Source organism: Scyliorhinus torazame, chromosome 3 (genome assembly GCF_047496885.1).
Source record: "Scyliorhinus torazame isolate Kashiwa2021f chromosome 3, sScyTor2.1, whole genome shotgun sequence".
Taxonomy (NCBI): domain Eukaryota; kingdom Metazoa; phylum Chordata; class Chondrichthyes; order Carcharhiniformes; family Scyliorhinidae; genus Scyliorhinus; species Scyliorhinus torazame.
In genome coordinates, this window is record NC_092709.1 from 166,527,736 (window position 1) to 166,553,460 (window position 25,725).

A 25,725-nucleotide genomic window follows, 5' to 3' on the forward strand; every position below is an offset into this window, starting at 1 on the left:
ATCCAGTCACGTGATGCAATATATTTTTAGCTCAGTAATAGTATTTTCCTGCTTTAGGATAGCACCACTTTAACCTTCAGAAGCAGGAATTTAAGTCTTTGTGTTGAATAACTGGGCGACAGCTTCATGCGAAGAACACCCAAGATTTAAAACAAGTTCACTAATTGTATTTTATCACTGATAATGGTTCAATAATTCAAGGTACAGATGTAATCTCAAGGTTCCAGCAACATTCATAACTGTTACTCAAATCTTTCAACTGGATTGCAATTATCTCGTAAGTCTCACAACGAATATATGAACGAAGGTCAATGACAGAATAAAGTATGTCCTGAACCAGACTCTTGGGACTAGATTTTTAGCCAGCCTGATGGTTGAGAAAAGCAATGTACAAAAGCAAGTCCTTTTTTTAAATATAATCAAGGCTGCAAGTAAACTGTGAGAAAATGCTAACTGCTGTGTTATAGTGACCTCTAGTGCTAAATGAAAAACAGGAAATGCTGAAAGGAATTCAGATCAGACTTGTTCTGCTTTGTCTCAGGTTTAACTAAGGTCGTAGTTTAGCAGGCAGCAGTGATCACTGTGCTCCTATGTGCTTCGGAAACTTTGAGACAGTTATATGGGAAAGATGGGTATAGAGGGATATGGGCCAAATGCGGGCAATTGGGACTAGCTTAGTGGTAAAAACTGGGCAGCATGGGCAAAGGCCTGTTTCAATGCTGTAAATCTCTATGACTGTAACAACCTACAGCAGTCACCTGAAAGCACTGGAGAATTACTATCACCAGTGCCTTCATAAGATCCTCTAAATCTGATGACAAGAAAGGCGATCTAACAGCAATTCCTCTCCCATGACAACTTACCCAGCATCGAGATGCTAACCACTCAAAACCAGGTCTGCTGCACAGGACATACCATTTGCATGCTTGACACAAGTCTCCTAAAGACATTGCTCTACTCTGAACTCAGTCACAGCAGGAGACTCCCAGAAGAACAGCAGAAACACTTTAGGGATGTCCTCAAATCATCCCTGAAGAAGCCAAACATGCTCACCGACATTTGGGACTTCCAGGCTTGTGACCAAATTAAAAGGAGAAAGCACATTCGGGAAGGCACTGAACATATCAAGAGACTTTGTTGGGAACCTGCAGAGGTGAAGTCGAGGCATCAAGAGCGGGTGCATAAACCTCCATACAACCCATCTAGCCACGCTTCCCAGCAGCACCTGCCTGACAGGTGGTAGTGTCTGCAGACTGCACATTAGAGTTATCAACCATTTCAAAACCCATCAAATGGAATGGAAGCAAGTCAGCCTTGATGCTGAGGCACTGCCTGAGGAGGAGGGTTCTGCTGAAACATTATTGACCTGAAATGTTAAAACTCTCTCCATCTCTCCACAGATGCTGCTTGATCTGTTCAATGTTCACCAACATTTCTGTGTTTTTATTTCAGATTCCTAACATTCACATTATTTTTCTTTCGTTCTGGTGCTAAAAGCGTTTCTTAAAATTCTGCTCGTCACTCCCTCAATAGTAATAGATACTTTGTATAACACTGACACAATAAAATAATAATTTGTATATTTGTAAATGCATAATAATTTAAAAATGTAACTTTCTCCAATTTCTGCCAAGTGATTTGTCTGCAAGATTGCTTGGCTTCCCAAAGGCTTAATGCCTCTTAAAATCAAAGCTCCTAAACTTAAAATACCTGTTAATTTGAATCAAAATCATGCAAAATAAAACTTCCTGAGCTGTTACATTAAATTTGCTTAACCTAAATTACACAAAGATTTTATTTTTTTAAATGTTAAAAATAAACGAATTAACAGATGAAATGGATGAAAGTACACACAAACGATTACCATTTGTTAAAAAATAAATAAAATCAGATCTACCTAAAGATACAGGGTTGTGAGGGGTCTCCAGAAGCCTTTCACCATGAGCCTCAGACAATTTCTTCACTTCAGTGGAAAGGTAAGTGAACATTTCCTGTAATAATACAAAATTACATCGAGTAAAACAAACTGATTTATGGTAATGACTGTTGAACATTTTTCTTTAAAAAAAAATAAATTTAGAGTACCCAATTCATTTTTTCCAATTAAGGGACAATTTAGCATGGCCAATCCACCTACCCTGCACATCTTTTGGGTTGTGGGGGCGAAACCCGCGCAAACACGGGGAGAATGTGCAAACTCCACACAGACAGTGACCTGGGGCCGGGATCGAACCTGGGACCTCGGCGCCGTGAGGCTGCAGGGCTAACCCACTGTGCCACCGTGCTGCCCCTGTTGAACATTTTTCTTCTACATTACCTTCCAATCACTCATACGGTGTACAGTTTCTTCCTTAGTTCGTATTCTTTTCATTTTTCCAGCTTGATAATACAGACCGTGCTCAATGCCAACTCCAAAGTGAATGTAAAAATGCCAACGCACTATTTTGAAGAGCAGGGATGTTTCTCTTAGTGTGCTTGCCAACATTGACCCTTCAACCAGCACCACCAAAAACAAATAATCTAGTAATTCATACCACCGCTGATTATGATCTTGCTCTGTGTAAATTGGGGCTATATTTCCCTGCATTACAAAAATGGCTATGGGGCGGCAAGGTAGCGCAGCAGTTAGCACTGCTGCCTCACCACACCGAGGACCTGGGTTTGATCCCGGCCCCGGATCACTGTCCGTGTGGAGTTTGCAAATTCTCCCTGTGTCTGCGTGGGGCTCACCCTCACAACCCAAAGATGTGCAGGGTAGGTGGATAGGTCATGCTAAATTGTCCCTTAATTGGAAAGAAGAAATTGGGTACTCTAAATTTATTTTTAAAAAACAAATGTGGCTACAGCCCAAAAACAAAATAATTATTTGGCTGTAATGCAATTTGAGACATACTCAAGCCACTGTCTAAAACCTGGGGAACAAGCAAAGAGTGGGATTTCTTACAATTGTTGAGAGTTACTCATAACATCACTTCACCAAAACTAGGCAACAGTAAACAGCACAACACAAATATCATGAAGCTTAGAATTGTATGCACAGAAATACTGAAAATTACAATTTGGTCTTGATAACAAAAAACAGCATTAGCCATTTTGCTAACTGTTTACATACTAGCAACTATTTTAGTAAGCATAACATATAGCAGAAAAAACTGAACAAAATTGTGCGGTAAAATATGTATCCTTATTGATTTTTCCAACTTGTACATACTGACACTTATTGCTATAGAACGAAAACTTAAGAGCTGCTTGTTTAACCGGATGCATCAATATTCGCATCTAAAAACGCCAACAGTAAAATAATTGGAACTGGGCCTTTGATAGTCTGTTTATCCATAGCTTACTGAATTGTCTAATTTCTAGACAAAGTCCTTTTTTAAAAAATCATTTTTATGGGATATGGGCTATGTTTGTTAGGCCAGCATGTGTGCCCATCCCTAATTGCCCTTGAAAAGGTGCTGGTGAGCTGTCTTCTTGAACTGCTGCAGTCTAAGTGGTGTAGCTACACCCACTATGCTTTTAGGGAGGGAGTTCCAGGATTTTGACCCAGTGATAGTGAAAGAACAGCAATATGTTTCCAATTCAGGGTGGTGAGTGACTTGGAGGGGATCGTGCAGGTGAGGGGGTTCCCATGTATCTGCTGCTTGTGTCCTTCTAGATGGTAGTGGTCATGGGTTTGGAATGTGCTGCCTAAGGAGCTTTGGTGAGTTCCTGCAGTGCATCTTGTAAATGGTACGTCACTACTGTTAGTGTGCGTGAGTGTTGGAGGGAGTGAGTGTTTTTGGAAGTGTGCCAATCAAGCGGGCTACTAAGTCCTGGATGGTGTCAAGTTTCTTGAGTGTTGTTGGAGCTGCACTCAGGCAGGCAAGTGGAGAGTAATCCATTGCACTCCTGACTTGAGCCTTGTAGGTGATGGCTTTGGAGAGTCAGGCGGTGAGTTACAGTATTTATATGGCTAGTTCAGTTTAGTTTCTGGTAAATGGTAACCCCCAGGGTGGTGATAGTAGGGGATTTAGTGATGGCAATGCCATTGAATGTCAAGGAGCAATCGTTTAATTCTCTCTTATTGAAGATGGTCATTGCTTGGTACTTGTATGGCGTGAATGTTACTTGCCACTTGTCAGCCCAAGCCTGGATTTTATCTAGGTCCTGCTGCATTTGCATGTAGACTGCTTCAGTGTCTGAGCAGTCATGAATGGTGCTGAATATTGTGCATCAACGAACATCCCCACAATCATCAGCGAACATCCCCACATCTGACCTTATGTTGGAAGGAAGGTCTTTAGCAGCTGAAGGTGGTTGGGCCTAGAACATTACCCTGAGGAACTCCTGCAGTGATATCCCAGGACAGAGATAACTGACCTCCAACAACCCCAACCATCTTCTTTTGTGCTCACCTCATTTATAAATCTGAATATATTGCTTATAACAATGCCATATAAATATAAGGAAGTTATAAGAAAACATTCCACTTGGCACATCTGCCCCCTATTAACATTTACCCTTTTCCCCAGACAATTTCATCCCCTTTTCTTTCATCCACCATTATACTTGTTGGGCCAAAAGCCATGTTCCTTTTATTGTAATATACCATGATTTTACAACAGGATAGCATTTATACATCATTAACTTGTTGAAAGATGCTTATTCTCTTAATGCACATTTTCACTTGCCGATTCATATTACCCAGATAACCTTATTTTATATGTATGGATCTTGGTGACAATGCAACTCCAAAGACACATTGTCCTTATGTCAGGCTTCCCAGACGCTATACTCTAAACTACAGTGCATCACAAAACAATCAAATTTTGCGTACATAATCAACACCTGTGTAAATATAGTCCAAGTACAGGATTCATATTAGCCAGCTATGAAAATGAAAAAACAGGTTCAATTCTGGAAAAGTTGCTCATTGCTTACACTCAGTCATTCTTTTTTGCAGAATGTAGAATTTTGCCAAAGTCAAACGTTAGCTTCATTCAACTGGAACAAATGCCCTAACGACTCTTGCACCACATATTTCAAAGTGCAATTTTGAGTATTATTACAATTATTAGTAGCCATACCACTTGCCTAAGCTTGTTTACCATAATGCAGCAACTGAAGAGGCACACCACCAAATATATTTAGTTAGCACTTCCAAAACTAAGTGTGCAAAATTGCAAACATAGTGTAGAGGGTATTTTTCCCCCCTAATTGTTTGTCCGAAGTGGGAACACATTGTACAGGTTTGCACAAACTAGTTTTGTAATTTACATGTGTGACCAACAAATTAAATTATCCATTTAGTTTAAATCTAGACAATTACAAACCCATCCTCTACTAACTGTCTTACATGCACTATAAAAACCAACATGTATGCTGTTTTAGTAATTTTTATATCAAAATTAGTCATGCCACTGAAAATGTCACATTCTCAAATTCACAGACTGTTAATAACCTCATTTAAGGTACCATCCAGACACTGAATGTTCTATTTCCCTAGCTGGAATCATTTCTAGGAATAGATTTACTCCCAAGCCCATAAAAACATATCTTAATCAATCATTTTTAGGATTCATAAATCTTCCGCGGTATATTTCCAGCCATGCATGTTCCTCTCTGTAACTCCGTAACCAGTAATTATTTTTTTTAATAGATATGCATTTCATTGCAATAGTTTATTGTTTCCACACTATTAAATCTTCATGAATTCTAAATAAAGAATGGTGACTTTCTGACTACAGGACATCTGTGTAAATGACGTTGTTAATGAACATTTAATGAGACTTAGAAAATTAATCTAATTGTGCCATTTTATCTTAATAGGATCCCTCCACCAGCCAAACTGAATTGATCTAGTTTAAATAGGAGAAAGAAGATTGTTTATTATGGACACCGTCTTTCCTGAATACAAATTAATCTAAAATGCAAGGCCAACAAAAAAAAATCTCCTACTGTTCAATAAGAATGCAGAAAAGAAGCAAAACAGGATGAGAGAAATAATACATAGATGTGAAAATATCATTGGATTTATCTTACAAATCCACCATGATGCACTGTCTTGCTGTATTTTAGAACCTGTGTTCTGTGATACAAGTTAATTGCCATTTAGAATTGCCAATTTCAGCATCTTGTGCAAAACAAAAGGTTTTCTGAGTTAACTTTCCAAAGGAATTGTGAGGAAAGATTCCTAACCTACTTTATGGAGAAACTGTGAATGTGAATATAAAAGAATATATATTGGAACTATAAACATAAACCTGTGGAAAACTTCCCAGCCAGTTCCTGATGCAAGGCGATCACTTTGCGCAAGTTTGGTTAAAACCTAATGATGTCTTCAATTTACAGAAACAGAAGCCCATCGAAATGTAATTTCTAGCTCATTTGATGCTGAAAAATCATGGGCGAAATTCTCCCCCAACGGCGCGATGTCCGCCGACTGGCGCCAAAAACGGCGCCAATCAGACGGGCATCGCGCCGGCCCAAAGGTGCGGAATGCTCCGCATCTTTGGGGGCCGAGTCCCAACATTGAGGGGCTAGGCCGGCGCCGGAGGGATTTCCGCCCCGCCAGCTGGCGGAAATGGCGTTTGTTGCCCCGCCAGCTGGCGCGGAATTGCGGCGCATGCGCGGGAGCGTCAGCGGCCGCCGACAGTTTCCTGTGCATGCGCAGTGGAGGGAGTCTCTTCCGCCTCCGCCATGGTGGAGGCCGTTGCGGAGGCGGAAGGAAAAGAGTGCCCCCACGGCACAGGCACGCCCGCGGATCGGTGGGCTCCGATCGCGGGCCAGGCCACCATGGGGGCACCCCCGGGGTCAGATCGCCCCGCGCCCCCCCCCAGGAGCCCGGAGCCCGCCCACGCCGCCTGGTCCCGCCGGTAAATACCAGCTTTGATTTACGCCGGCAGGACAGGCAATTTCTGGGCGGGACTTCGGCCCATCCGGGCTGGAGAATTGAGCGGGGGGTCCCGCCAACCGGCGCGGCGCGATTCCCGCCCCCGCCCAATCTCTGGTACCGGAGACTTCGGCAGGGGCGGGGGCGGGATTCACGGCGGCCTTCACGGCGGCCAACGGCCATTCTCCGACCCAGCGGGGGGTCGGAGAATGATGCCCCATGTTTGGTATTTTCCAGCTAGCAGCACTTCTAGTTCCTTAAGTTTTGAAAGTTTGCTAAAGCGTAGCCCAAAGTATTTGTGTGTCCAGGTTTTGGAAAAGAATTTGAGATGTTGGTAATAAATCACCAGCAAGTCAGGAAAATGAAGAATAAATGTTTTTTAGCAGCTGTATAAGGAATGAGATGGTACTTACTCCTACCACACCAATAGGTTTTCCACTTCCATACATTTAGTGAAGCAGATATAATGCCTTGACACAGGATAAATGGATTCCTTTGCAGTGTATCTGCTCCATAGCACTGATCACAATGGCAACTGCACTGTCACCTAGCTCCCATCACCGAATTAATACATTGAGCCAAGTGCAGTACAGTTCCAGAGATACAACATGGAAGTGTATTTTCCAACCAGTATTAAGTTTGTAATCGTCACTATTGGTCCCACTGGATCTTTGGTCCATCTGTCAGTTATATTTAATATAAAATGTCAGATGCTGCGTAATATCCACAAGTCCCGAAAGACGTGCTGTTAGGTGAATTTGACATTCTGAATTCTCCCTCTGTACCCGAACAGGCACCGGGGTGTGGCGACTAGGCGATTTTCAAAGTAACTTCATTGCAGTGTTAATGTAAACATATTTGTGACAATAATAAAGAATATTATTATATTTGACATTTTCCAGTTTCACCATTCATTAAGGAGAGAATTCTATTAAATGGTCACAAAATCCTAAAAATAATATAAAGATTGATATTTGTACACTTGGTGTCAGTTGCAGTGTCTCCATCCCATTCCTGTGTCTATAGTTGAATGCCAGAGGTGAGGTGAGAGTGACTGTCCTTTACATCAAGGCAGCATTTGACAGGGTATGGCATCAAGGAGACCCAGCTAAACTGGAGTCAATGAGAATCAGGGGGAAACTCTCCGCTGGTTGGAATCACAACTGGTACAAAGGAAGGTGGTTGCGGTGGTTGGAGGTCAATCATCTCAACTCCAGGACATCACTGCAGGAATTCCTCAGGGTAGTGTCCTAGGCCCAACCATCTTCAGCTGTTTCATCAATGACCTTCCTTCCATCATAAGGTCAGAAGTGAGGATGTTTGCGAAAGACTCCACAATGATACCTGGAAACCCCACCACCTGGAGGTTTCCCTCCTAGTCACTCAGCACCCTGACATGGAAATATATCACCGTTCTTTACCTGTTGCTGGGGCATAATCCTGGATTGCCCTCCCTAACAGCACAATGGGTGTACGTACACCCCAAGGACTGCAGTGGTTCAAGAAGGCAACTCACCACCATCTTCTGAAGGGCAACTAGGGATGGGCAAAAAATGCTGGCCTAACCAGCTACACATCTTGTAAATGAATTTAGAAAAACACCAGAAAAGAGGCAGCTAGGCAGTGACATTACAAATGAGAATGCAGGAATATTCCTCTTTCATTACATCACTCAAATGAAACGTCATGACATCAAAGCTGGAATTATTCCACACAGATGGTCTACTCCCATGTGCCTGCAAGTAGTGCTTTTGATGTATAAAAACAGTACCCAGGTTGGTATATGGATCAAAACAGCAAGCTTGCTTTTGTCTCCGTAATATGACACTGCACATGAAACAACAGCTCAAAACTCAACAGCTACTTAATAAAAAATAGAATTGTCATTCAATTAGAATTCATGGATGAAAACAAAGGGTGGAATCTTGTGCCCTCCCTTGTAGCAAGTTGGAAGTCAGAGAATTTAATAAAGCAAATGGCGGTTGGGACCCCATTGTCTTCCTGCCTCCACCTTGATTAAGTCTATGGTAGGAAGGCTCGTGGACGACCTTCCATTGGTGGTGGCCCTTGTTGAAAGGCACTCAGTGCCTGATCAAAGGACTTGGCGTTGGGAAGTGGGGTTCCTGCTAAGAGCCATTCCACTACCTTTGCTGCTGCTGTTGTTGTCTTATCAAGTGCCTGTTTGGTGCACGATGTGGCAGCCCTTACAATTAAAAGGGCAATGTGGGGCTGTTGCTGGCTCTCCAGCCAATGGCTGAGACCCCCATTGCCTTCACAAGGTTCCGGCCAAAGAGTGAAAACAAACTCACCACATTTATCATTGATAGGTAAAATCATCGTTTAAATGAGTTCAGGATATATGTTCACACAGATGAATATAATTGTCCAATATGGAAAGATATATATTACCCTAGAGCATGGAGTTAATTAGTTGGCTTCATGCCTTGCACAGTCACAAGTTACTTGGATATTATTCTAAGCTTTCCTGTATCTCTGACAGACCTAACTGGTCTGACTTGCACCTGTGTAGTGTTTTCTTTGTGCTGTTTTCAGCATTTCACCCTGCAACTAGTCAGGCATCAGTACACAGCTAGGAATGCTGTGAATGCAGTAAAGTGCTGTGACAGCTGCCATAAATCAGCAAAATTTGCAGTGCATTAATCTTTTCATTTGTGACAGTCTTTTTTTTATCATGTGGAATTGAAGCTTATTCGCATCACACACACATTTTTTTTTAAAAAGGCTCATTTAAATAGTTTACCAGAAGTAAAGACTATTCAAATCCCTTTATGCTCCTCCTGACAGTTCTTCTCTCAAGGTTTAATATGTTCATTCATTTTTCCTTCACATTTTCCTTTGAATTGGCTCCTGAACAAAGTAGACGATTCGGCAAACAAGGTTCTAGTCCAGTTAGCCATCCTTTACATGTGAACTGGGTCAGTTAGGGACAAAAGCCATTGAATTGGGAAGTGGGGAAGCTCAAAGCAAAGTACAAATCACCCCTTGTTGAATGCACACTTCCAGCTAGCTAACAGCCAGGAAGAGTTGGAATGCTGCACAATTTCTCTTCATGCTAGGCAAAAACCAACTGTATGCCATGATGTTGCGCATAACCACATATTCTATATCTTGGCACTGTCAAAATATCACTTCCCTTAAAACTTGGATGGAGTAATATGGTTTCACTGACTCTAATAGTGCTCTGAAGTGGCCATAGTAAGGTAGAAAACGAGACCCAGATGGTAAGTAGATTGGGGAGTAAATCAACAACTTCAGGGGAAAATAGTTATAAACTGGTTAATTTAGAGATGCCCACCTAGCCTTATGAACATATTTAACATTTGAATTTCTATCATCAGAACTCAATTTTGCAATTGACTATGGAACCCCCAATAAAATTGTGCTGGAACTGCAATAACATGGAATCTTTCACCTCACTTTTTTTCTCTTCTTTTTTTATACGGGAAGAAGTTTATTGTAAAATGTTTCACACAAAGGTTCAGGTGAGATTATGGTCTCCATCACTGTGAAAAGCCATTCAGCACAGTACATAGGGAGCATTTACTAGATGCATGAAACAATCAGCTGGAACTCAAGTACAGCAATAAACCAACTCTACTAGCAAGTCAAACAATGAGAAATGTTAAAATTACTATAGAGCTTTAGAGAATGACTGGGGAACATAATCATTTATCCACATCTTTTCAGGAAATCACACTAAAGTTACTCTAACTCTGTGTCAAATGGTAAGCCGTCATCCTCTCCTTCCAGAATCTTATCTTCATCAGCTTCAAATGGCACTTCGGGGTCTTTGCTTTCATTTGCATTATCCTCTCCTCCCAAGTCTTCCATCTCAGCTTCAGGCTCTGACTCCATTTCTCCATCTGCGGCATTAGCCGCTTCCTCAGATTGAGCTACTGCTTCGTCGCCTTCATCACTCCCAGCACCTTCTTCACCATCACTGCCTTCACCTTCTTCGCCACCTTCTCCCTCTTTCATCTCTCCATCATTGGTGCTATCGTTGAGCCCATCACCTTCCTACATGCTAGCCTCCTCTTCATCCTTGTCATCTGGATCGTCGGTGGATGGTTTTTCACCCTTGATATATTTCTCTAGCATCGTTGCAAAATTGCTGTTATTCAAGATGCTCTTAGTAATAACTAGACTACCCTTTTTGGCTTTCTCGATAGCTGCTTTACGGTTTTGGTTGTGGTCAGCTGACCTCAAGTGTTGCGCAATGAAGCCAGCCTGCATAGGAACGAACATCTCATAAGCCATACAATGGGCTGCTTTCACCGTTTTCCTGCATTGCTCCAAACCAATACACTGGAGTACATCATGTTGCTGCATCAGCTGCTTTTTCAGAATAGTTCCATCTCCAATCTGCTCCCGGCGTTTCTGTGTTTTCCTGTTCTTGTTCAAGATGTATTCATCCAAGAAGTCAGCAGTTTGCGTTTGGTCCCAATGAACTTTAAAGTTTCCTTGTGAAACTTGCTCTTCGTGTGAGCAGCAATCTCCTCATCTTCAAATGTACGCAACTTACACACCGAGCAGGCATATGTTGTTCTCTCTGTGAGACGGTCACGATTCTTCTTGGGTTTGCCAGTCTTCTTCTTCTCTTGCATAGTAGGAAAACTCTTTGGTTTCTTCTCTCTTTTCTCATTTGAATCCTTGTCCTGTGGCCACCTGAATTGGCCAAGTCCCGATTTAAAATGGCGAACGGCAAAGGATGATGGAAAATTCAACCAACACAGGCAGAAACCAGCAGGTGCAGGTTTGCTGTGTATTTAACTCTGCAAAAGCCCAGACAGCATCGATACCAGCGACCATCAGCATAATAATGTAGCAGCCATCTACATACTGATGAGCAATCCCCGGGAACAATAGCAACATTTGGGACACACAAAACTAAGCCAGACTCCCCGGCGCCAGTAGGAGCCAACACAAAAGAGGTTAACGAACACCTCAAGACCGCCCATCGATCAGAGAACCGCTCCAGTATTGGAGAAATCGAACCAAGCGATTGGAACAAAGTCCAATCACCTAGAACCAGGTACAGGGTCCGCCCCAAAAGGCGGGAAGCCCCTGGAGACTATAAAGTTAAGCCCCCAAGTTCAACTCGCTCTCTTCTTCCTGCCCAGGTCACCCAGCAACGCGATCCAACCTTGACCGTGACCGGTGCAGTGACCGCCGAAAGACCGTAAGTTTTAATTCAACGCTCGCTCCGAGATAGGCGCTCCTAGCTACCAATCCGTACCAACTTCAAATCCCGCAGACTCAGAACCCAAACAAAAGGCCATTTGTTCCCCTGACCTGGTGGGCCAGTCCAAAGTTAAGTATAGGCCTGTTAGTTGTAGAAGTAGAATTTATGCATGAGTAGCGATTACTGTGTATAATAAATGTGCTTTGATTTGAATCTTACTAATCGGTGTATTGAGTTATTGATCATTACTTGGACTTGAACCTCGTGGCGGTATCATAAAGATACCTGGCGGCTCGAGAGCAAAAGGTAATAAAACAGAGCAATTGAACCAACAGAAAAGTTAGCAACAGTCCTCACCACCTGATTCAACCCCATCATCTTCCTTTTCTTCAGCATCAGAATCTTCACCATCATCTGTTTTAGCTTGTTTGTTTTCAGGGTCTTCAGTGCTGCTCGTTGGCTGTTTCCTCTTCTTACCTGGACCATCTACAACCTTCTCCTGACTCTGTTTTGATTCTTGTCTCTCCTTCTCAGTCTGCTACCAAACGCTCTTGCCGAGCCCCGAGCTCGGAACAGGTCCATGGGGATAATATTTGGGGAGAAGAGCGAGGGGAAGTTTCTGGTGGAGGCAACAGAATTGAAGCCTCTGCCTCCCATTGACATGTCATTCCAGTGTGCAGACATCTGCCTGGAACCATGTAGAGGTCATTCCAGTTTTCTCTCTTATTTGGAGCCCAGTCTCTAGCCCAATTCTGACCCTGTTGGCTGCTATATGCTCTGTTGTGGTACTGATCTCTGCGAGTCCCGTAGGAGTTGTCGTAGTGGTCATAGTGACTTCCATAGGAATCGTTATAATTGGGTCCAGAATCACCATAACAAAGCCGTAGCCAGACCTGTATGGATCATGGTCATTCATTGAAGACCTGGAGTCATAGAACTCATAAGGTGTAAACCCTTGACCATCGTCTCCTCCAGCGTTCCAAGAATCATCCCCTCCGTACTCTCCGTAGCGACCGTCCATTGTGGTCCGGCTTCAGAAAGAAAACCGTTCGGGCCTCGGCGACATCAAAAGCACTCCTTTTCGTCTCTTCTTCATCCCTCTTCTCATGAAGGCATGGACTCCTTATTTCCACAAGTCTCTTGGTTCAGTGAGTGCCAGTTCCACACCTAAGTGGCTGTTCTGCACGCGTGATCCTGGACAGTCCGTCATGACAGGATAACCAACACCAAGGCTTACAGGGGTGTTACAATTGAACCTGATTCCGTCCTTGTCCCAACATCTAAACATGTTAGCGAGGGTTAGTGAAAAGCTATAGGTGGCAGGGTGCTGCTCATTTTTGTTTCCTCCTTAACCTAAAAGTAACAATACCAATTGTGACTCTCCTCCTGCCACTCTGCCGAAGGTCAAACAGAACTGAGGACCTTCCTTTTCAATTGAGCCATCAGAGGAAGTTACCATTTAGTTCTCAATAGAACAGCACGCAATTGCTTATCAGTTGAGCATTTTGTTCTGTCTATTAATCTGAAACAGCTGCCAAGGACAATTCACTTTCCCCAATAAAGAACACTGATATGTCAGAGCCATAGCGTTTCTGTAGGAACCTGTCTGGATTAATATATCAAAATAATTTCTGAATACAATTGAATATTCTTGCTCATATTTTTCCTGCAAATACATCCGCAAAATTTAAAAGGATTTATGGGATGACTAATCTGATTCGGCATTTCAATGCAGCATTTGATGTAAATTTGCCTCTTGAAGCTGAAGCCTGATTTAATGTGCAATACTGTTCTCGAAACAAATGTTATACTTTATACCTCGATTACGCTCATTATAGCGAATAGGGATAAACGTGATGAATTAATTTCTACAAGTTTTTACATACAAGGCAGCTGAACATATTTGAAAAGTCACCAATTAGTAAAATTCAGATTAACGAGGTTCCTTCACCATAACCCCTTGTTGTAGCTGGTTCTATCATTCAATTTTTTTGCTGACAATGTTACAGTGAAACAGATAAGACATTCATAGTCAATCATTGTTCAGCACGCAATTCAAAAACAATATTTTGATTCTCTGAACATGCAACAGGTAAACGGGTAAAAAATGGGAGGTGCATAAGAATTTTGTCGTGTTTTGTCTGATTTTGGGCACCTTTAGCGACAAAGGGGCAATTTAGCGTGGCCAATCCACCTACCCTGCACATCTTTGGGTTGTGGGGGTGAAACGCACGCAAGCGTGGGAAGAATGTACAAACTCCACACGGACAGTGACCCAGGGCCGGGATCGAACCTGGGACCTCGGCGCCGTAAGGCAGCAGTGCTAACCACTGCAACACCGTGCTGCCCTAGCCAATCCACTTAACCTGCACTGACTTTCCAGAATGAAAGTCCAAGAAAACAAGCATCACGGCAGCTCATATTGGAAAATGTTCCATTTTCTCATACTTCTCATTTAACACCAATATGTATGCTCACCGGCAAATTATAGCAATGATGTATTGGGGTCCAGGTATCATGGCACCTTTCATAACCATTTCATGCGAGTCTGAGATCAGATTAGATTATAAGGCAACACGCCATGATAATTAAGACTAATCTGATCTGATAATTAAGACCCGAAACTGATCGGGTCGGGCTCAAATAGTCTTAAATGGACAAAAACATAGAACATACAGTGCAGAAGGAGGCCATTCGGCCCATCGAGTCTGCACCGACCCACTTAGCCCTCACTTCCACCCTATCCCCGTAACCCAATAACCCCTCCTAACTTTTTGTGGACACTAAGGGCAATTTAGCATGGCCAATCCACCTAACCTGCACGTCTTTGGACTGTGGGAGGAGCACCCGCAGGAAACCCACGCAGACATGACCCAGCGGGGGATAGAACCTGGGACCCTGGCGCTGTGAAGCCACAGTGCTATCCACTTGTGCTACCATGCTGCCTGGTAAAAAGAAACACAACAACATCCATAAATGGATATTAACTATACAAAACGATAAATAGATTTAAATACTGAAATACGATTATCACAATACCAGATAATGAATATTACTGGGGTTTGATAAATTCTAGAATGATGCAGCACAGAAGGCCATTCGGCCCGCTATCCCTGTGCAGCTCTTTGCTGGAACTAGCCAATTACTCTCTGCTCTTTCCCCTTTGCCGTGCCATTTTTTTTCCCCTTCATGTATTTATTCCAATACCGTCTGAACGTTACTGTTGAATCTGCTTCACTACCCTTTAAGGCAGTGCATTCCGAATCACAACATAAGACCATAAGACATAGGAGCGGAAGTAAGGCCATTCGGCCCATCGAGTCCACTCCACCATTCAATCATGGCTGATTTCAACTCCATTTACCCGCTCTCTCTCCATAGTCCTTAATTCCTCGAGAAATCAAGAATTTATCAACTTCTGTCTTAAAGACACTCAACGTCCTGGCCTCCACTGCCCTCTGTGGCAATGAATTCCACAGACCCACCACTCTCTGGCTGAAGACATTTCTCCTCATCTCTGTTCTAAAGTGACTCCCTTTTATTCTAAGGCTGTGTCCCGGGTCCTAGTCTCCCCTAATGGAAACAACTTCCCTACGTCCACCCTATCTAAGCCATTCATTATCTTCTAAGTTTCTATTAGATCTCCCCTCAACCTCCTAAACTCCAATGAATATAATCCCAGGATCCTCAGACGTTCATCGTATGTTAGGCCTACCATTCCTGGGATCATCCGTGTGAATCTCCGCTGGACCCGCTCCAGTGCCAGTACGTCCTTCCTGAGGTGTGGGGCCCAAAATTGCTCACAGTACTCTAAATGGGGCCTAACTAATGCTTTATTAAGCTTCAGAAGTACATCCCAGCTTTTATATTCCAAGCCTCTTGAGATAAATGACAACATTGCATTTGCTTCCTTAATTACGGACTCAACCTGCAAGTTTACCTTTAGAGAATCCTGGACCAGGACTCCCAAGTCTCTTTGCACTTCAGCATTATGAATTTTGTCACCGTTTAGAAAACAGTCCATGCCTCTATTCTTTTTTCCAAACTGCAAGACCTCGCACTTGCCCACGTTGAATTTCATCAGCCATTTCTTGGACCACTCTCCTAAACTGTCTAAATCTTTTTGCAGCCACCCCACCTCCTCCATACTACCTGCCCCTCCACCTATCTTTGTATCATCGGCAAACTTAGCCAGAATGCCCCCAGTCCCGTCATCTAGATCGTTAATATATAAAGAGAACAGCTGTGGCCCCAACACTGAACCCTGTGGGACACCACTCGTCACCGGTTGCCATTCCGAAAAAGAACCTTTTATCCCAACTCTCTGCCTTCTACCTGACAGCCAATCGTCAATCCATGTTAGTACCTTGCCTCGAATACCATGGCCCTTATTTTACTCAGCCCGTGAGGCAGCTTATCAAAGGCCTTTTGGAAGTCAAGATAGATAACATCCATTGGCTCTCCTTGGTCTAACCTATTTGTTATCTCTTCAAAGAACTCTAACAGGTTTGTCAGGCACGACCTCCCCTTACTAAATCCATGCTGACTTGTCCTAATCCGACCCTGCACTTCCAAGAATTTAGAAATCTCATCCTTAACAATGGATTCTAGAATCTTGCCAACAACCGAGGTTAGGCTAATTGGCCTATAATTTTCCATCTTTTTCCTTGTTCCCTTCTTGAACAGGGGGGTTACAACAGCGATTTTCCAATCCTCCGGGACTTTCCCTGACTCCAGTGACTTTTGAAAGATCATAACTAGCGCCTCCACTATTTCTTCAGCTATCTCCTTTAGAACTCTAGGATGTAGCTCATCTGGACCAGGAGATTTATCAATTTTTAGACCTCTTAGTTTCTCTAGCACGTTCTCCTTTGTGACAGCTACCATATTCAACTCTGCCCCCTGACTCTCCTGAATTATTGGTATATTACTCATGTCTTCTACTGTGGAGACTGACGCAAAATACTTATTTAGTTCCTCAGCTATTTCCTTGTCTCCCATCACTAGATTACCAGCGTCATTTTGGAGCGGCCCAATGTCTACTTTTGCCTCCCGTTTGTTTTTAATGTATTTAAAGAAACTTTTACTATCATTCCTAATGTTACTGGCTAGCCTACCTTCATATTTGATCCTCTCTTTCCTTATTTCTCTCTTTGTTATCCTGTTTGTTTTTGTAGCCTTCCCAATCTTCTGACTTCCCACTACTTTTTGCCACATTATAGGCTTTCTCTTTTGCTTTGATGCATTCCCTAACTTCCTTTGTCAGCCATGGCTGCCTAATCCCCCCTCTGATAACCTTTCTTTTCTTTGGGATGAACCTCTGTACTGTGTCCTCAATTACTCCCACAACTTGCTGTGTAAAACAATACCTCCTCATGTCACCTCTGCTTTTTCTGCCAATCATCTGAAATCTGTATTCTCTGGTGACCAATCGTTCTGCCACTGCAAACACGTTGTCCTGTTTACTCTACTAAAACCATTCAAGATTTTGAATGCCTCTCTCAAAGCTCCTCTTAATCTTCTCTGCCTTCAAGAGAATAACTTCAGCTGCTCTGGCCTATCCGCAAAACTGAAGTCCTTCATCCAAAGTATCGTTCTAGTAAATTGTTTCTAAACTCTAAAGCCTTGGCTTCAAACTGTATAACTACAACTTGCCTTTATATGAAGAATGAAGGGAAGAAAGACTTGTTTTATAGAGCACCTTTCACAATATCAGGACATTGTAAAACGTTTTATGGTCAATTCAGTATTTTTGAACTGTAATCACTGTTGTAATGTAGGAATTTGTTACTTTAAGTATTGCGAGGTGTATCTCAGAGGTAATTAGACAAACACCAAACTAAAAAATCCGATATTAGGAAGAGTGACAAAAACACGGTAAACATGTGGATTTTAAGGGGGTTCTTAAAGCAGGAGAGGGAATTGGAGAGGCAGAGGATGAATTTCTTCACTCGTGAAACTTTGGAATTCCCTACCTCAAAGTGCTCAAGATGTTCGGTCATTGAGTACATTAAAGGCGGAGATCAATTGATTTCTGGGGCGAAATTCTCCGTTATCGGCGGAAAGTCCGCCGATCGTCGCAAAAAACGGCGCAAATCCGACTTGCGTCACGTCGGAAAAATGGGTCGATAGTCTCCGGCCCGAAATGGGCTAGCAGCGACGTAACTGGATCCGCGCTTGCGCAGTGGTTCACGCCGTGCAGCATCATACGCGCTGCACGGCGTGACGGCTCATAAGGCCGCGCTGCTCCCCCCCACCCGACCGGAACACCCGACCGCAACACCCGACTGGATGGCTGGCCGTCGCTCAGCCCCGAGGTTCGAGTCACGCGATGTGGAGGCGCTCCTGGACGCGGTGGAGCAGAGGAGGGACGCCCTGTATCCCGGGCACGGCCGCAGAGTTGCCCCACGCCACAGCCGGCGTCTGTGGAGGGAAGTGGCAGAGGCCATCACCGCTGTGGCCCTGACACCACGGACAGGCACCCAGTGCCACAAGAAGGTGAACGACCTCGTCAGAGCAGGCAGGGTGAGCCTCCCCATATCCCCACTCCCCCATATCCCCCCTCCCCATATCCCCCCTCCCCCATATCCCCCCTCCCCATATCCCCCCCTCCCCCATATCCTCCTCCCCATATCCCCCCTCCCCCATATCCCCCCTCCCCCATATCCCCCCTCCCCCATATCCCCCCTCCCCCATATCCCCAAGTGAATCCAGCCCTAACCTTAACCTCTGCAATGCACGCGCAACCGATGGCGTGCATTCATATACCTGCCTAACAGTGTTGCCTTTTACCCCTGCCACCACCCCCCCTCCCCCACAGGAGAAGCGCGCACACAACAATAGGGAGCATGTGAGGACTGGAGGAGGGCCCGCTGATGAGAGGCAACTGAACGTACACGAGGAAAGGGCCCTGGAACTGGCTGGCGGACCTGAGGACCGGTGGAGGTTGCTGATGCAGAGGTCGGGGGCGTACTAGCGAGTGAGCCACCGACAGCCCGTCCCCATATCCCCCCTCCCCTATATCCCACTCCCCCGTATCACCTGATCACTGCCTGATGTCTAACCATGCATGCTTCATTGTGTATCGCAGGACCAAACGTCCAGGCACCCATCCCCGCAGATGCAGACCGCCCGCAGGATGCCCCTCGGAGACCACAGGAGACGGAGAGACCCGCACCCTCCAGCATGCGACGCCCGCAGGATGCCCCTCGGAGACCACGGGAGACGGAGAGACCCGGACCCTCCAGCATGCGACGCCCGCAGGATGCCCCTCGGAGACCTCGGGAGACGGAGAGACCCGCACCCTCCAGCATGCGACGCCCGCAGGATGCCCCTCGGAGATCACAGGAGACGGAGAGACCCGGACCCTCCAGCATGCGACGCCCGCAGGATGCCCCTCGGAGACCACGGGAGACGGAGAGACCCGCACCCTCCAGCATGCGACGCCCGCAGGATGCCCCTCGGAGACCACAGGAGACGGAGAGACCCGCACCCTCCAGCATGCGACGCCCGCAGGATGCCCCTCGGAGATCACAGGAGACGGAGAGACCCGGACCCTCCAGCATGCGACGCCCGCAGGATGCCCCTCGGAGACCACGGGAGACGGAGAGACTCGCACCCTCCAGCATGCGACGCCCGCAGAATGCCCCTCGGAGACCACAGGAGACGGAGAGACCCGGACCCTCCAGCATCCGACGCCCGCAGGATGCCCCTCAGAGACCACGGGAGACGGAGAGACCCGCACCCTCCAGCATGCGACGCCCGCAAGATGCCCCTCTGAGACCACAGGAGACGGAGAGACCCGGACTCTCCAGCATCCGACGCCCGCAGGATGCCCCTCGGAGACCACGGGAGACGGAGAGACCCGCACCCTCCAGCATGCGACGCCCGCAGGATGCCCCTCGGAGACCACAGGAGACGGAGAGACCCGCACCCTCCAGCATGCGACGCCCGCAGGATGCCCCTCGCACACCACGGGAGACGGAGAGACCTGGAGCAACAGGGAGACGACACCCCCGTCACGTGCGGGAGCGACCACCCAGCGATGAGGGGGGCAGCCATAGGCCCCCGTCACATCCGAGCCAGGACACCACTACCCAGGACACCACTACCCAGGACACCACTACCCAGGACACCACTACCCAGGACACCCTACCCGGGACAGCACTACCCAGGACACCCCTACCCGGGACAGCACTACCCAGGAAGACGAAATACCGGACAGTGACTCAGAGTGGATGGGTGGAGACGAACCCCCACCCCAAAGTGCCATGGACTCAGAGTGGGACGAAGAGCACGACACAACGCCACTGCTGTCACCAACACCCTCCACCATCGCAGAAACACTCACCACGGTTGGGCACTTTAGTGATGAGGCGTCTGGTACACTCACTGGTGCGCACAACACAGCCGTCCCGGTACAGCAGGTGGAGGTAGGAGCAGCAGAGGGACCGGGCGGTCGGAGGGCAGCCCAGGCCAAGCGAACATCTGCCGCCCAGATGGATCCCGGGTTCCTGCAGTTACCACACCCACACATAGATCCGATGCAACCACCGACCCGGAGACGAGCGAAGAGGGTGACGGGCGGCTTGCAGTGGCTGCGGTCGCAGGTGGAGGAGTCCACCCGCGTCCAGGAGCTGGGAGTGGTGCCGGTCATGCGTGCCACCAAGGCTGACACCGCACGGGTGGCGTCCGCGGTGGAGGCAATGGGTGCGACGGTGTCAGACATGGGGAACGGTTTGCGAGGCCTGGGGCCTTCCGTGCAGGCGGCGACTGTGGCCCAGGAAATGGCTGCCCTCTCACAGGAGGCCATGAGCCAGTGCCAGCGCCAGATGGCAGAGGCGCTCAACGCCATAGCCCAGTCTCTGCAGGCCATGGCCCAGTCTCAGCAGGCCATGGCCCAGTCTCTGCAGGCCATGGCCCAGTCTCAGCAGGCCATGGCCCAGTCTCTGCAGGCCATCGCTGAGGGCATCGGCGCCAGTGGCCATGTGCGAGCCGGCGTCGCACTGTCACAGACAGGGTTTGCCAACACCCTGGGCTCCATGGCTGCAAACCTGCAGACCCCTGTCGATACCAGCACGGGCCTCCAGGACTGGCAGCGCCAGATGTCGGGGGGGCGTCGGATGGCCAGTCCGTTCGCATCCCCCACCCATGTAGAGGCCTGGGGGCCATCGGGCACCCCGAGGAGGAGGAGGTGGTGTGGTCCGCCCCGGCTCCCTCTGTAGGGGAGGTCCCGGTACACCGCGACACCTCGGACTCCCCCCCCTTCCGTCCCAGTTGCATCAGGTGGGCAACGGGCAGGACAGGCTGGCAGCTCGCCATCCCAGTCGCCCGGGCCGCAGCCTGGCCCATCTAGGCCAGGACGCCCCAGGAAACGGCCGCCAAAGGGATCCAGTGTCAGAGGGCAGGAATCACAGGAGTCCACCTCCAGTTCTGCTGTACCGTCTGGGGAACCACGTAGACGTAGTCAAAGGGCCCGTAAGGCCAAACAATTAGACACTGAGTAAGTTGGCACGGGTGCAGGGCACAGATGAGTTTTAGGGGCTAGGGCACGTGCATGAACTCCTTTGGTTATTAAAGTCAATGTTACACCTACCGAAGCTGCCTTTGTGCTCTGTCCAAAGCGTGCGGGGGTGTCATGTACGTTGAGCGCAAGTGTGTGTGTGAGGGGTGGTCTTACCTCAGCCCCAGGTGAGTCTGCCCCCTTCCCCCTGGGCCGCCATCAACATCCCCCGGGCAGAGGACGGGACCGTGCGCTGCAGTGTCACAGCCGCATGCAGGGATGGTCCGGGTGGATAGTGGTACTGTGGCCATGGGTCAGACATAGTCCAATGTAGAGCCAGGAGCTCATCGCAGGGCGGGTTGTCATCATCCTCCATGGCCTGCGATAGACACGCGTCCACCCGCAACTGTGTGAGCCCGGCCCGTTGTGCCGCAGGTGGATCGGCAATGGGGGGGGCGGTGGTGTGCATGCGGGTGGGGTGGGTGGGGTTGGGGAGGGGGGTGAGGGTGCTGGGTGGGTGGATGGGTGGGGGGTGTGGGTGGTCGGCTGTTGCCATGGTGTGCGGTCTGTGGCCATACTACCCGATTCCCACGCCCATCTAGTCAGTGAAGCGGGCGTCTATCAGTCTGTCCCGTGCCCGCTGGGCCAGCCGGTAACGGTGGACAGCCACCCGCCTGTGTCTACCCTGTCTGCCCTGACCATTGCCCCCATCCCCCTCATCTGGGGAGGACTGGGCCTCTTCCTGCTGCTCCTCCACTCCGCCCTCCTCTGCCTGCGGCACATCGCCCCTCTGCTGGGCTATGTTGTGCAGGACGCAGCACACCACAATGATGCGGCCGACCCTATCTGACCGATACTGGAGGGCGCCCCCAGAGAGGTCCAGGCACCTGAAACGCATCTTCAGCACGCCAAAGCACCTCTCGATCACTCCCCTTGTCGCTACATGGGCATCATTGTAGCGGTTCTCCGCCTCATTGCGTGGCCTCCGTATAGGCGTCATCAGCCACGATCGCAATGGGTAGCCCCTGTCGCTCAGCAACCAGCCCCTCAGCCGGGGATGGCGTCCCTCGTACATGCCGGGGATGGATGACCGCGACAACATGAATGAGTCGTGTACACTGCCTGGGTGACAGGCGCAGACGTGCAGGATCATCATGCGGTGGTCGCAGACCACCTGTACGTTCATCGAATAGGTCCCCTTCCTATTAGTGAACACGGCCCTGTTATCTGCAGGTGGCCGCACGGCGACGTGCATCCCATCGATCGCGCCCTGGACCATGGGGAACCCGGCCACGGCAGAGAAGCCCACGGCCCGGGCATCTTGGCTGGCCCGGTCCACGGGGAAGCGGATGTAGCGGTGCGCCATGGAATATAGGGCATCTGTCACTGCCCGGATGCACCGGTGTCTGCGATATGCCGGACAGGTCCCCACTTGGTGCCTGGAATGACCCCGTTGCATAAAGGTTCAGGGCCACCGTAACCTTGACGGACACGGGGAGAGGGTGTCCCCCGCCAGTGCCACACGGTGACAGGTGTGCCAGCAGGTGGCAGATGTGTGCCACGGTTTCCCGGCTCATCCGGAGTCTCCTCCTGCATTCCCGGTCCGTGAGGTCCTGGTATGACTGCCGGGACCAGTACACACGGGGCGCCCTCGGGTGCCTCCGTTGCCGTGGGGCCACGACGTCCTCCTCCCCCTCCTCGTCCTGTCGGTCAGGTGTCCCTCCAGCCTGGGCGGCTGCCGCCTGCCCCTCTGCGGCAGCCTGCGCCGCCTCTCTGGCACGCTGCTCCTCCTCCTCCTCATCCAGGGCAACATAGACATGAGCGGCTGCCACCACGGCGGCCAACATCGCTGGATGATCTGAAAACATGACGGCCTGGTGGGGGGGAGGGGAACGACGACATGTCATCATTGCCCATATCCCCTCCTCCCCCCAGCCAGGTGGCATGGACCGCATGGGTCCAACTGTTGGAGGCTGGCACCTGGCCAGGTGGACCAACTCACTTGCCCTCCCATCCCCCTCCTCGGCACGGACCCCCCCCCAACCTCCACCCCAGCACGGACCCCCCCCCAACCCCCACCCCGGCACGGACCCCCCCCCCCCAAACCTCCACCCCAGCACGGACCCCCCCCCCCCAACCTCCACCCCAGCACGGAACCCCCCCAACCTCCACCCCGGCACGGACCCCCCCCAACCCCCAACCTCCACCCCGGCACGGACACCCCCCAACCCCCAACCTCCACCCCAGCACGGACCCCCCCCAACCTCCACCCCAGCACGGACCCCCCCCCCCAACCCCCAACCTCCACCCCGGCACGGACCCTCCCCCCCCAACCTCCACCCCGGCACGGACCCCCCCCAATCTCCACCCCAGCACGGACCCCCCCCCCAACCTCCACCCCAGCACGGACCCCCCCCAACCCCCAACCTCCACCCCGGCACGGACCCCCCCCCCCCAACCTCCACCCCGGCACGGACCCCCTCCCGGCACTCCCCCGGAGCCCAGCATACTCTAACCACCCACCCCCCCCCCACACACACACACACAACCCGAGACACACCTCTCCTCACGCAATCAGACTGCGGCCACGCCATTGCCTGCCCAGAGCCAACCCCCCAGGCCGTCACTCACCTCCACGCTGGTCGGCGTGAGCCTGGAGCACCGGGTCACGCCGATGAAAAGGAGGTTTGATTCACGTCGACGTGAACGGTCATCACGTCGACGGGACTTCGGCCCATCCGGAAGGGAGAATATCGGCAGGCCGAAAATCGGCTGCCTTGCGCAGACCCGTGACATTCTCCGCGGCAGCGGCGCCATTAACGCCCCGCCGACTTTTCTCCCTTCGGAGACTTCGGCGGGGGCGGGATTCACGGCGGCCAACGGCCATTTTCCGACCCTCTGGGGGGTCGGAGAATGACGCCTCTGATCTCTAGGGGAATTAAATTATATCTGATTGGACTGGAAATTGGAGTTGAAGTCAAAGATCAGCTATGGTCCTCATGAAAGGTGGAGTGGTCTCCAGCAGGTGTATAACATACTGTTGCTTCTATTTCTTATGTAGATGTTTAGAGAGGGAAATCCAGAGGGGGTGGGTCTCGGCAGCTGAAGGCAATGGTCAGAGGGCAGAGTTGAAGGAATGAAGAGTTCTTCTGGAGAGGGGGTTGTTGATTAGCTGGGGGTTACAAAGATGGATTTAAATGCAAAGATAAAGATTTTAAATAGGAGGTGAGCGGAGGCCGATGTACGTCAGAAAGTAAGGGAGAGCAGAATTTAGTATGGGATAGAATATATGCAGCAGAGGTTTTGAGTATCTGCTTAAGAGGCATTGATGCTCGGAGGCCAGTCAGGAGAACTTTGGAATAGTCAAGTCTGAAGGTAATGAATAAATGGAAAAGGGTTTCAGCAGCAAATGGACTGAGTGAGAGGCAGAACCAAGAGATATTATAGGCTGGAAGAAGCTGATATTTGTGATGAAATGCATACAGGATTGAAATTCAGGTCAGGGTAAAATAGGAAGTTGAGGTTTCACATTGTCTGGTTGAACTTGAGATGTTGGCCTGGGGTGGGTGTGGAAATTGTTAGAGCTTCAGATGATTGTTCCAAATCTTCATCATGCTTGCCTCTTTAAGACGGACTGTCAGACAAGCAGATGACACCACGCACACACACAAACAATGGGAAACGCAATTTGAGGGTGAGGAGAGATATTCGGTGGTGATCAAGTATATAAGTGAACCATCAACGTGGGTGTTGGTGGTCGCCATTACGGACATACAACTATAGAACATAGAACAGTACAGCACAGAACAGGCCCTTCAGCCCTCGATGTTGTGCCGAGCATTGTCCGAAACCAAGATCAAGCTATCCCACTCCCTGTCATTCTGGTGTGCTCCATGTGCGTATCCAATAACCGCTTGAAAGTTCCTAAAGTGTCCGACTCCACTATCACAGCAGGCAGTCCATTCCACACCCTAACCACTCTCTGAGTAAAGAACCTACCTTGGACATCCCTCCTATATCTCCCACCCTGAATCATATAGTTATGCCCCCTTGTAACAGCTACATCTACCCAAGGAAATAGTCTCTGAACATCCACTCTACCTATCCCCCTCGTTATCTTATAAACCTCTATTAAGTCGCATCTCA

The 25,725-nt window shown here is 48.5% G+C and overlaps 1 protein-coding gene and 1 pseudogene across 1 annotated transcript in view; both read right to left on the reverse strand.

Annotated features, from left to right (window-relative positions):
- sepsecs (Sep (O-phosphoserine) tRNA:Sec (selenocysteine) tRNA synthase) overlaps window positions 1–25,725 on the reverse strand; it is a 127,630-nt gene that overhangs the window by 4,550 nt on the left and 97,355 nt on the right. The window contains exon 10 of the mRNA XM_072496508.1: window positions 1,898–1,991. Coding sequence (XP_072352609.1) covers window positions 1,898–1,991 — 94 coding nt within the window. The remainder of the gene's footprint in view (window positions 1–1,897; window positions 1,992–25,725) is intronic.
- LOC140408795 (A-kinase anchor protein 8-like) lies at window positions 10,351–13,147 on the reverse strand (annotated as a pseudogene).